The 12,417-nt window shown below is 46.1% G+C and overlaps 1 protein-coding gene across 3 annotated transcripts; it reads left to right on the top strand.

Moving 5' to 3' along the window:
• The first annotated feature begins 9,374 nt into the window (after positions 1-9,374).
• LOC147967747 (uncharacterized) lies at positions 9,375-10,439 on the top strand. 3 transcript variants are annotated; one of them, XM_087522530.1, is made up of 3 exons: positions 9,375-9,496; positions 9,586-9,795; positions 9,896-10,439. In XM_087522530.1, the coding sequence occupies exons 2-3, from the start codon at positions 9,622-9,624 to the stop codon at positions 10,262-10,264; spliced, it is 543 nt and encodes a 180-aa protein (XP_087378656.1). In that variant the 5' UTR covers positions 9,375-9,496; positions 9,586-9,621; the 3' UTR covers positions 10,265-10,439. The 3 variants fall into 3 exon arrangements, with proteins under 3 accessions (XP_087378656.1, XP_087378655.1, XP_087378657.1); XM_087522529.1 differs by having other exon boundaries at positions 9,385-9,496; positions 9,599-9,795; XM_087522531.1 differs by having other exon boundaries at positions 9,451-9,496; positions 9,603-9,795.
• The last annotated feature ends 1,978 nt before the right edge of the window (positions 10,440-12,417 follow it).

The following is a 12,417-nucleotide window of genomic DNA, read 5'->3' as shown; positions in this document are numbered from 1 at the left end:
TGAAGTGTGTTACATTCATCTCAAATTTTTGTCCTTGGTACGGCCACCTTGGTACAAACCAAGGGACATGTTATATACACCCCAAACTTCTTTCCCTTGGTTCGGCCATTGCGGTACAAACCGAGGTGCACGTTTAATCTACATTAAAATCTCATCTTTGGTTCGGCCACTGCGGTACAAACCAAGGAGCATGTTATAGCTACCTCAAATTTTCATCCTTGGTTCGGTCATCGCTATACGAATCAAGGAGCGTGCATATTTCTTTTGCATGTTGCATATGCTTCATCCTAATGATCTCCTTCTTGGTTCGGTCCCCTTAGCGATACAAACTAGGACGAGCGTCTCGTTCCTTGGTGTGGTCCCTATATGCAGATACAAATCAAGAGAGTATCATAGGCACGAAAACTTCATAAAAATTGCCTTAATTTGGTCATCATAAAAAAATGGATATGACTAAGTTGGAGACAAATTATGAACATGCTAAACAAAATTCATAATTCTTATTCGTTTACACTACAGACATTATGTGTCATCTAGTTGTAATACAAACAAGAATAAACCAAGACTTTCCTTCACTTGGTTACGCTACACGAGGGCATTATCTTAATGCTACTTGGTATTAGTAGTAATAAAAGCAAGGCGAAACTTAACTTAAAATGTGTTCATGTTACACACCCAAAAACCAAAATCATGCAAGATGAAAACATGTTGCATCATAAAAAACCAATATTACTTGGTTACGCTACACACAGGCATCTTCTTAATGCTACGCAGTGTTGGTAGTAATACAAGTGAGCAAAAATTAAACAAAACATTTGGGCCACATATTTTGGCCAAAGTCAAATAAAATATGTCATGAAATGCTCAAATGCTATCACAAACTCACTTTACTTGGGTTATGCTACACACGAGGGTCAATGATGTGACACTATGTGGAGTTAGTGCTAATACCACGTAAGGTACAACCATAAACAACAATGATAAATGTCAGATGACTCATGCAATACCATAATTGCTCCACAAACCTTTGCTTGGTTACGCTGCATGCGGGCATTATCTTAGTGCTACGTGGTGTTAGCAGTAATATGAGTAAAACAGAACTTAATGAAAATAAGTTTACTCCACATCTACATATGCATACAACATTCACACAAAATAGAGGATAAGGCATATTTCATGTAGCCCACATAGGCTCAAAACAAACAAAATATCATAAGAAAACTCTACTCAGGTAAGGCTTGATACTGGGCGGACTCAGAGTCAACAAAATATGGCACATATCATATGCACCATAAAAAGCATCAATACTGTGTCAGAAAGCTTCAGTCCATTACGCTACACACGGGCACCACATCAGTATCACGCGGTGATAGTAGTAATGTGATGATGCAAAACTTATTAAAATTTGCATGTCACATATATCCATGCCACCAAAACCAAAGATGTCATATAAAATTCCCAAAGAAAAAAAATATATACATATCCTATATGCCAAACGTAGGATAAAACTATGCCTAGCCAAAATCAACCTGCATTCCGCATATAAATGAGGTTGAACACACACAAATAGTTGCATGCTAGGAAATATATTCCCAAACATCACACATAAAATCATAGAAGAGTACTTGCATGGAACCAAACTTCAAGCTCACAAAGCAGGAGTTCGTCGTCGACCACGAAGAGGATTTCTCTTGTAGTATATTGTAATAGGAATGTGATGTAATCCTATGTAATAGATATGTTGGAATTCTTAATCAGGGGTTTTCTCTTCGGAGATGTAATTAACAGAATTTTTATGTAAATGTAAGAGTTCTGGAAATAAAGTACCTCCAATGTTTGATTCTATTTTTTATTTTATGCATTTAAATTTCACTCTGTATCAATGACGTGGACGTGTGTCTCTCGCCCGCCATTTTCCCGTCATCAGTACCATATTTATATAGAAGACGGAAATCAAGTACAAGAAACTACGACTTACTGCGAACAACAAGTGTAGTTGGAACTCCACAACTAACGTGACAATTACAGACATAACGCAGAAGGGCCTGCCCTAAACCAATCATCTAGCCATGTCACAACAAATGTCGATCGCCTCAAAGAGCAACAACTCCTACCGGATTTCCCTTGCCAACACACTACCCACCCTTTCATACCTTAGAGGAGACGACAAGTGGATAGAGAACTCGGTCGGTCCCGAGAAAGCCACCATCTTCAAATCACCATCAGTTGCGTACGTAGCGCCCACAAAGATCAACTCGGGCAGCGGCAAACACCAGAGAACCACCGACAGAACCTCCAAGCCAAGTTTCCACCTACGATGCTCTCAATAGAGTAACGACGCCACACCACCGCCATCGCCGATCCTACAGTAGACCAAGGGTTTCCCCTGAAGACCACAATTCGATCAAGATAGGGAGATGCCGACACACCTCGGCAAAGCCTCCAAGGAGGGAAATGGTACCCACAGGCGTCATCGCAGCCAGCTCCAGAAGACGAGCAGGATTTTCATTTGAACCGTCCCACACCTCCCACCCCTATCAATAGATTGGACCAAACTGTCGGAGTTACACCGTCGTTGGCGCATCACCTCGCCATCATGACCAAATCGTTGTGGGACACCGACCCTTCGCACAACCGAGAGCACTCCGACCACCATCCAACACCTGCAGGGTCGAGGAAAGACCTCTCCAGCTCCCATCCATCCTCATCTTCAGTGTCGCTAATATCCGCTGGCACCATGGGCGTGGGCTGGCACACCACCACCAGGCAGCCATCCCATGCCACTTATGCCGTCTGGGGCCCCTCAGAGAGAATCTGGCGCGCCGAGCTGCCCACGCGGATGCATGCGCGCCCTCCAAAGCTCCCATATGCAGGCCTCTACTCTAGCCTCCATATCAGATCCTGCACCGATCCCGGCTGTGCTGCCACCATCTCCCAAAGGAGCCGCCTTCCTCAAGCATGCCGGCGTCAGTAGCAGCTCACAGTGTGCCCCGGCCCCACAGCGAATCCCATCCGTCGATACCGGTTACCACATCTGGCCTAGATCCACAACCGACAAGGTCCCGTACCACGATCTCTAGCTCCCACCTCAGACCGCCACGCTGGACCACCTTGCGACCGTGCTCCGCTACTCCCCACGCTCTCCTCCAAGCGCCGCCGCACCGAGAACCACCAGCCACTGAGCCGCCCCCTCGAGACGGCTCTTCCGCTAGAAGGAGCCCCGACATGGAAAGCAGACCTTGCCCGGCGCCTTTGTCGACCGGGTGCCGCCCCACCGCCTGTGGTAGTGGCGGCGGCCAGGGATTACGCGGAGAGGAGGCGCTCGGGGCTAGGGTTTCGCCTCCGGAGCCACCCAGGAGGGTGGGGCGAGTTCTTTTTCCAAAATAAGGCGGCCCCCGCTGATGGCATTCAAGTATAAAAAAGAAGAGAACCAAATAATCCAGTCACAAATTTGTACTTCTAGGCAGCTAGATGATCAAAATGTTAAGTGAACCACCGTTTGACCGGTGGTTAGAGTGGTATGGGTGCTGGTAGTGCACGAAGCAACATGGGTTACATGTGACCCTTTTAGATTTAATGTTAAAATTAATGGAACCTTATTGGATTCTATTGCACCGTTTAACGCATTTAGCATGTAGCCTTTTCACTTTTGGTATGTGGGCATATGAAGGATTAGTATGGTAGGATTTTGATTTGTCATGTTGGATGCTACATGTTTAACGTATTGTGATGTCCCGAGACTTTTGATTGATTTTCCATGTGTTCATAATAGATTAAAGAAAATGACCATCTCACTTGTTAAAGCAACTAGCTAGTAATGAAGGCTCTCACAGTCCAACGACATTTGAATTGTTGCTTTTTGACCAAAACAGAATTCTGGAGAGGATCCAACCTCTTCTCGACAAAGTAAAGAGAAACAAGGCAAAGCAATAGAAAATGACGTAGCTTTGTTGTCCTTGCCTAGGATACATATTCCCAAGAGTAGAGGAGTCCTATATATATGTATATATATATATATGTATGTATATATATGTATATGTATATATAAACACTATTCTGATCACGGGATCAGAATAATATTCTGATCACAACCTGAACTGCCTGAGTAACACGCCTGACCTTCCCTCTGTACGAACCCGACCTTCGGGCTATCTTCTCAACCGTGGCTTCTACCGCGAGTTTTTCTGATCGTTCGTGTTGTTGGCGATGTAAGTGTAATGTTTACATGGTTTTTAGAATCTAAATGCTTGTTTTGATTAGGAATCTAGCTCGTTGGCGGATTTGCTCTCGGGCGGTGATGAACATGGGTCTGTCACAAGTGTTTTGCATGTACTGGATGTTCTAGGATCCCTAATAGGATGAGAATTGGGTTTAGGTACGAGTTTACTTCATGATTTGTTGTTATTTTCGAACGAATTCGATTTGGTGTTCCGCCACCTCTGTTCTTCGTCTGCGGGGTTGGTTTCGGCCGCTGTTGTAGATTTGTAGGTTTTCTGTTCAAATTGGGTGTGGATTTGTGTGCATTAGTGAGACAAAATGCTGCCCATGTTGTTAATTTGAATATGCGAGCTCATACAAATCGAAATCCGGTGATTGGATCTTCTGCCTCCCGTCGTGGTTTTTTGTTCGAGGGACAATATGATGGGGATCATTTTCTTATTTATCCGGAGAATTATGACGTTCGAAATGGCGGTTGAATCCTCCCCGTTTTGTTAATTCGATTTGGCTGGCTCATTCATTCCGAAATTGCGGATTGCACTTTCTACCTCTCGTCGCGGTTTGTTATTCGAGCGCACTGATTGATGGCGGATCTTTTTTGGATGTTTTATCTGGAGTATGATGACGTTCGAAATGGCTTTTGACGTGGCGGAATTGACCCAAACGATTAAATCTGGGAACCAAATTTAATCGGGGTTGTTGTTTCAATCATTTTTTGTTCTGTTGTACAAGCTGGACTGCTAGAACTTTCGCACCTGAACTTTTGTGCTGTAAGTAGATGCTTGACTTCAGTCGATGGTTTTTTATTTTTGATGATCCACTATCTTCAGTAGATGCTGGACTTCTTTCTAATTAATGGTTGAACTTCTGGTTTTCCACATTGCATTCCATATTTTGCACGGCAAAGGTGCATGGTGCTATATATTTTCTTTTTTTTTTCATTTTTTATAATTTTAGTTCTTGAGATGTTATTTTTAGAGTTTGTCTCGTGGTCAATCATGGGATTAGTCCAAGTATGCATGCACTTTTTCCAGATTATCTAAGGGTCGTTGTACAAGCTGGACTTCTGTACTGTTCATACTTGAACTTCTGTTTTTTCCTTCTTTGCAAGGTAATGGAGCAAGCCCTATGTGTTTCTTTCTTTTTAATGTTATTTTCATTCTTTTGCATTGCTTTGGATTTTTTTGATAGTCCCATGAGCAACCATGTAATTGGCCTACGGATATGCGTATATTTCTTTTTTTTTTCTAGTATGTTTTCGTACTTATAGTAGTTGTTCGATTTTCAGTGAATAACTATCCTGAACTTCTGTATGCTAATCGTTTTTCAAATGTTAATTTGAGGTTTTGACAAAATCTATTACTCAGTGTAGATTTGTTTTTGTTTAGCTAGAACTCGGTGTTCTTTTTGCCTTTGATGTGTTGCAGCATGTGGATCTTGAGCCTGTGCGCACTGAAAGACCAGGAGAAAAAGTTGCATATTACAAGATAGCTAGTAGGTGGTCCTGAATTGATGAGTGTTTTCTTTAGAGTTGATGATATGATCAGTTCTTGTCCTAACGATGTTTCTTAACTTAGACCACTATAAATGGGCCTTGGATGAGCTATTCATTAAGCATGATTTCCGTCGAGTAATCATTCTGGAAGGTCTGATCTCCTTGATGGTTCTTGTTCTTAGATGTTTCCGCATGCCATCTCATTTCCATGGTTGATTGGTTAACAGATGACATGGAGATCGCCCCAGATTTCTTTGACTACTTCGAGGCTGCAACGAAATTACTTGGTACTGACAAGTATGTTACAACTGTACTCTGATTATACATGTCAAGACAATGAATAAATATCAAGTGTGTTTAATTACGTTACTGTAATTGTTGTTGTTGTGGTATTGAAGGACGATAATGGTTGTTTCTTCTTGGAATGACAATGGACAAAAGCAGTTCGTTTATGACCCAAATTAGTTCTCTGTTCTGATAGGCCTCTGTTCACCTTTATTTCTGCATTAGAAGGGAGAGTTGCTCAATTTTTCTAGATAATGCATTGCAGAGGCTCTTTACCATTCAAAGCATCGAGGTCGGGGTCTGTTTTTAAAATGCTCAAGATCTTCATTGAATAACTGTCCCGAACTTCTATATCTTTTCTATTTGAACTTCTTTAATTATAATTATGTTTGTTATTTTAGGATTTAAATGGGCCTATTGACAAATGCGGTAGCGCGAGGCCGAGCAGGGGGGAGGGGGGTCGGTCCAACGCGTACGGGCTTGGGATTGAGTACTTGCTGCTGGGAACTTCTGAGCTTCTTCATGCGCCTCTCTCTTCCTGTCAAAAAAGAAAAAAAATGGTTATTAGCACACAAGTTACATCTGCCTATACCTTTCTAACTGAACTTAGCATTATTCACAGCCTGAACTTCTCATATATAAAGCTATTTGTAGCCTGGACTGATGCTCATAAACTACCTGAACTTTGCATGGCTGTAAGGAGGCAGATTTTCTACTATTTGCAGCCTGGACTGATGCTCACAGACTACATGAACTTCACATGTTACAGCAGGCAGATTTAAAAAAAGCTTTTGTAGCCTGGACTGATGCTCAGAGATGTACCTGAACTTCTCATGGATGTGAAGTTCAGGCAGATTTACTACTATTTTTGGCAGCCTGAACTTCTCATGGGCTGATGCTCACAGATGTACCTGAACTTCTCATGGATGTGAAGTTCAGGCAGATTTACTACTATTTTTGGCAGCCTGAACTTCTCATGGACTGATGCTCACAGATGTACCTGAACTTCTCATGGATGTGAAGTTCAGGTAGATTTACTACTATTTTTGGCAGCCTGAACTTCTCATGGACTGATGCTCACAGATGTACCTGAACTTCTCATGGATGTGAAGTTCAGGCAGATTTACTACTATTTTTGGCAGCCTGAACTTCTCATGGACTGATGCTCACAGATGTACCTGAACTTCTCATGGATGTGAAGTTCAGGCAGATTTACTACTATTTTTGGCAGCCTGAACTTCTCATGGACTGATGCTACACACCACCTGAACTTCTCATGGTAGTAAGAAAATAACAAGCAGAGGGAAGAAGTTCAACCATACCCTGGCTAGAAGTTCGACCAACCTTTTTCCAGCAGCTGATAGGCCACCTTGTGAGCAATTTGTCGAAGAGCTAGGGGAGGAACCGCATGGCAATCCATGACTTGCATAGGGCGCGAAGTTCATCTGCACGAAGCAAGAAGGTCAGGCAAGGGACGATTGAAGAAGGCGACAAGTGGGAGGAAGTTCATGTACCGCTGCTGGATTTGAAGGCGCCTCCGATGCCGCCTTCGCCGCAGAGTTGCCCCGTTGGCCGCGCCATTCGCCATAGCTTGCGTCGGGGCCGTCATCTTCTCTGCCAATGCGTCGGGCGGTGAATATGGAAGGAGGATGCGGCTTCCGGAAGTCCATGGCGGCTTCGCCGCGTCCAGGCGACGCGGGCTCCCTCGCGCCGGCATCCGCCGTCGCTTGCTCGCCCGCGCCGGTGGTCGGCCAGGATCTGGGGAAGGAGGGGAGGGGCTGGATCCGGCTGGCCAGGAGCTGGAGACGGGGGGAGGCGGCGGATCCGGCCGGCCAGGAGCTGGAGACGGGGGGGAGGCGGCGGATCCGGCGAAGATCGGCGGCGACCACGGGGGGAGGTCGGGGGATCGAGGGGAGGAGGGGGGCTGGGGCAGCTCGGGATCGGGATCAGGTGGATCCTGTCCGGGAGCCTCGGGATCCAGTGGATCATGTCGGGCCGGCAACAGTTCATAAGTTCGGGAGGGCCCTGTCGGGCCCTATATAGGGGCTGCTGTGATCCAAATAACTATTCTAATCCCAGGATTAGAATAGTGCTGTCATATATATATATATATATATATATATATATATATATATATATATAAAGTTATCAAAAGAGTGAAAAATAATGTTCACTCAAGATAATAGATTGAAAATTTGGGTTGTTGGAAAGCACATGATGTCTCATCACTTTATGCTTTGATGGAGACACAAGCCATCAACCGTCATCACATTCTTTTTTTTGACACGCTTTTCAAGTAGATGGCAACATGTGAACATTTAAAGGCCCACCTCCCATTTTCAACAAGGATAAATATGTTGATGAATGGACTCTTAAAAGACCTAATCGACGATCCGTCAACAATTAATGTATCTGAAAGTTGAGGTTGTACCCGCCGATGGCCTTCAAGCATGATTGATCTACAGTAAATTTTACTACCCTAAGTTTAGGGGTTCGGTTAGAAAGACCAAAATTTAGAGGAGTAAAATTACTCCACTTAAGGATACTAGGTCGTTTACACCTTTAATTTACAGGGAATCAGCCAGAGTCTTCTAACATGCTTAATGTGATGTGATGTCCATAGACTTTTGATAGATTTTCCCTAGGTTCATAATAAATTAAACAATGACCATCTCACTTTGTTAAAGTAACTAGCTAATAATTTAGGATCTGCCGGTCAAAAAACATTTTGAATTGTTGATTTTTGAGGAAAACTAAGTCTTGAAGAGGATCCAATCTCTTTCCAGCAAAGTAAAGCGAAACAAGCTAATGTAATAGAGAATGACTTAGCTTTGTTACTCTCCTCTAGAGTTATAAAAAAGTGATGAAAAGAGAGAACCAAGCTTGCGTGGTTGAAAAGATCATGATGTCTCATCGCTTTATGCCCTGATGGAGATATGTCATCAGTCGACATTCTCTCACTTTTGACGCGCTTTACAAGTAGATGACAACATGTAGACATTTGGAGCCCTACCTACCATTTTCAACAAGGAAAAATATGTTGATGATTGGGCTCATAAAAGACCTAATTAACGATCCATTAGCAAATAATGTAACTCAAAGTTGAGATTGTAACCGTTGACGGCCTTCAAGCGAAGAAAGAAAGAGATTCAGTCATAATTTTGCACTAGCTTGCTAGCTGATCAAAATGTTAAATGAGCCACCGGTATTTAGAGTGGCATGGCTGTAGTGCAGGAAGCACGCACGAGTCACATGTGTATGCTACTAGGAATCAATTACACTAGTTGAAAATAACTGTGCATCTGCAAAGAATTGTCAAATAGGGTATAGGGGCTCTGAAGCAACTTCCACGTACGTAGTTTCGTGCCGTGAGAAATCATCGTATGCGTGGGTCGCTTGGCTATTTAAACAGCCTCCCGGCCGGCTGCCTCCAGGCCAGGCTCCAACACGAACCCCCACCTCCGGCCGCCACCAGCAGCAAGCGCGGACGCAGCGACGGTGAGTCCTTCCCCTTCCCCTTCCCCTTCTTCCCTTTCGTTTCGTCTTGAGATGCGGCAGAGAGTTATACAAGAACTAACCCGGCGCAGTTGTCGTTGCTAGCTAGCTTGAATTGGATCCATTACATGGACGCCCCGCAAAAGAAGGCTGGATCCATGGGCAGGAAGATAGCGTCTCCGTGCCCGGATGCTGTCCGGCTGGTCAGCCAGTGGACACTCTCCACCGGCTGCTTCTTCCTCGTCATCTTCGCACTCGACCACGCTTTCGACCACTTCAACGTCCAAATCCCGTGCAGCCCGGTAAGTAGAACCGTCATCTACCTCCATGATCGACATTTTGCTCCCACTTAATTGGTCTTTTTTGCTCAAAAAGAATCTTAAAATGGGTGTTTGTCTGCAGTCCGGGATCTTTCTGCGGTGCGTCGAGCCCACGGACACGGTGGCCCTTGCCAACGCGGCCGCGGAAAGCGCCGGCTGGATCGGGATGCTGTGGTGCGGCGCGGCACAGGCGGCCGCGGCCGCACTGGCTCTGCATCTCCCATGCCGCTACCGCCGGGTTCGCCGCGCCCTCGCCTACATCGCGCTCGCGCTCGCCATTGTCGGCCACAGCCTGTACGCCCGCGCCACCGTCCTCCTCTATGCCGCCGACCCAGGATCCCTCTTCGCCGTGATCGGCTGGACCCTGATCATAGTCTTCTTGGCGGTGTTCGACCTCCTCTGCTTCCTGATCCTCCTGCTGGGACGTGAGGTGGGGACTGAGTGCGACTGATGAGTAGTGCAAAGCAATTGATCGAGTGTGGTGAATCTAGCTAGCTGCTGTCGCAGTGTTAATTCTTGTTGATTGATACTAGTCACTACTACCACTTACTACCCAGTCCTCCAGATGGGCTATATAATTACTTAATTAGTACTTTGTATTGATCGTGGTCCTCTTGGTATGTATGTGAATGGTTATATGTATGCACTCATGTTGTTTCCCGTTCCGCCGTTGAGTCAGTGTGGCCGTGTGGGCGTTCATCTGCCCGTGGGGAGTGACCTGACCTAACCTGAGCTGAACCAATCTGCGAGCCAAGAATTCACGTGTTGTGGCAGAGCATTACGACGAATGTGCTCTCCATCCAGGGAGAACAGCTACGTACGTGACTTGACTTGCGGCTCCCACGCACGGGGTCCTGACAAGGGCTCAACCTCTCTTGCACATCGCCTTACCTCTTCATGCTCAGCATAGTCTGTGCTCGTGACCCTACGAGCTGCATGTTGGTGTGGACCGTGCATGGGTGTTGTGCTGCCGAGTGTCGTAGGCGCTCCACCTGCACCTTCATTGTAGGTGTCTACGTTTCTGCGATTTCCTGGTGCATGCATACAAACCACACGAATGAGGAACATGGCATAATCTCTCACGTCGTTCATTTCTCGGCTCCCCATTCCTCTCTCCTGACCAGGTCCCCAGCGAGCTGCGGTGGCGACGGATTTGATCAGATCCCCGGAGAGCTGCGGTGGCCACCTAGCGGATCCGACCTAAACCACGGCATGGGTGGTGCTCGGGCAACACCAGGTGGACACCGCCTTGCACCCGTCGGGGGTAGGGGCTGCACCGGAAGGTGCTGTGACGGAGCCACCTCCTCGCCGGGAGGAGCTAGGCCAAGGGCCTCGCGAACTTCGTCACGTCGCGGGGAGCCGGACGGTGGAGGCGAACCGGTATGGAGATTGTGGCTTGTCCAGCCCGTGAAGATGCGCGCATGGCCGACGAACAGATCGACGGCTTGGGGTGTGAAAGCAGCTCGTCCCCTCGGGCATGGAAATTGTCCCCGAGAGTTCTTCCCTTGGACGTTACTAAGGGAAAAAAGTCTAAGATAAATCTTGAATTTGTAGACAAAAGCTAAATCAAATCCTGAACTTTCAATCCCGAAAATCAGCACAACGAACTCTCTAATTTCTTATCCGAAATAGCTTTCTCGCGCCTCACTTGGGTCTGACCTGACGTGTGGACCAGAGGAAACTTTACTAAGGCCCGATTAGTCGCACGTCCGGTCTCATGTCTTTTGGCCAGATTCAGCGTCCGGGTTTTGTAAAGGAGTCATCGGATCCTGATTCCTGGTTGGATTCGATGAGTGTCCTCCGTGCATGTCCTAATTCGATCTGACATCGGTGTTGGAACGAGCGCCTCTCAATCTTCCTTCGTCTTGTCTGACACCCAGCTCATGAAGGCTAGGCTTCCACGGAAACCCGCGACGTGCTCCAGGCTGCCGAATTTGACTACTCGACCTGGGACAGATGTTTAGATCTGACCTAGCGGGTCGATTGAATATGTGAAGAAGGCAAAATATTGTAGAAGACAAAGATCTGACTTGGCATGAGTCATGCTGGTGCCGATCTGCTCGCCGATCTCAATCTCCATTGAATCACTGCGATTACATAGTGGTACCTACATGGGCCATCGTTGGCGGAGCTCATTCCGGTAAATCTTGGGTAGGGGGTGTCAAGCTAGTAACCTTAACATGATGGTAACATGGGCATGGGTTTTTACCCATGTTCGGTCTCTCCTTGAAGATAAAACCTACGTCCTGAATTAGTTGTATTGATTTTGGATGGAGTGCAAAGTACATGTTGATCTACAACGTGATCATTCCGTGTCGTCTACGAGCCCTATTGCTCGGTTTATATAGGTATTGGGGGTCTAGGCTTACAACCTAGTCGGTAACATACAAGGTGAACCTGTAGTAGACGACCTCTAAATGTCTTGGAATATACGAAAAGTCTTCTAGAGCCTTCCCATAATATGCCATGGGCTGCCTCGACGGCTGCCTCGACGTGGCCCACTTGTGAACCAACATGGGGATCCTTGGCCTGGCCCACCTGACCGGGAGATGACATGGTGAGTGAGCCCTAATTTGGAACATCGTCATGTAGCGACAACCGTTT

The sequence above is a fragment of the Triticum urartu genome, chromosome 5A (genome assembly GCF_056163025.1).
Source record: "Triticum urartu cultivar PI428250 chromosome 5A, HENAU_Tu73, whole genome shotgun sequence".
NCBI lineage: Eukaryota > Viridiplantae > Streptophyta > Magnoliopsida > Poales > Poaceae > Triticum > Triticum urartu.
Note: the sequence above shows the minus strand (reverse complement) of the source record. Positions and strands in the feature narration are given on the sequence as shown.

Excerpts from the sequence above, each read along its gene's own strand:
- LOC147967747 (XM_087522530.1), top strand. The coding sequence starts at position 9,622 with ATGGACGCCCCGCAAAAGAAGGCTGGATCCATGGGCAGGAAGATAGCG. Across the intron at positions 9,796-9,895 it reads TCCAAATCCCGTGCAGCCCG|TCCGGGATCTTTCTGCGGTG; the intron begins GTAAGTAGAACC and ends GTTTGTCTGCAG.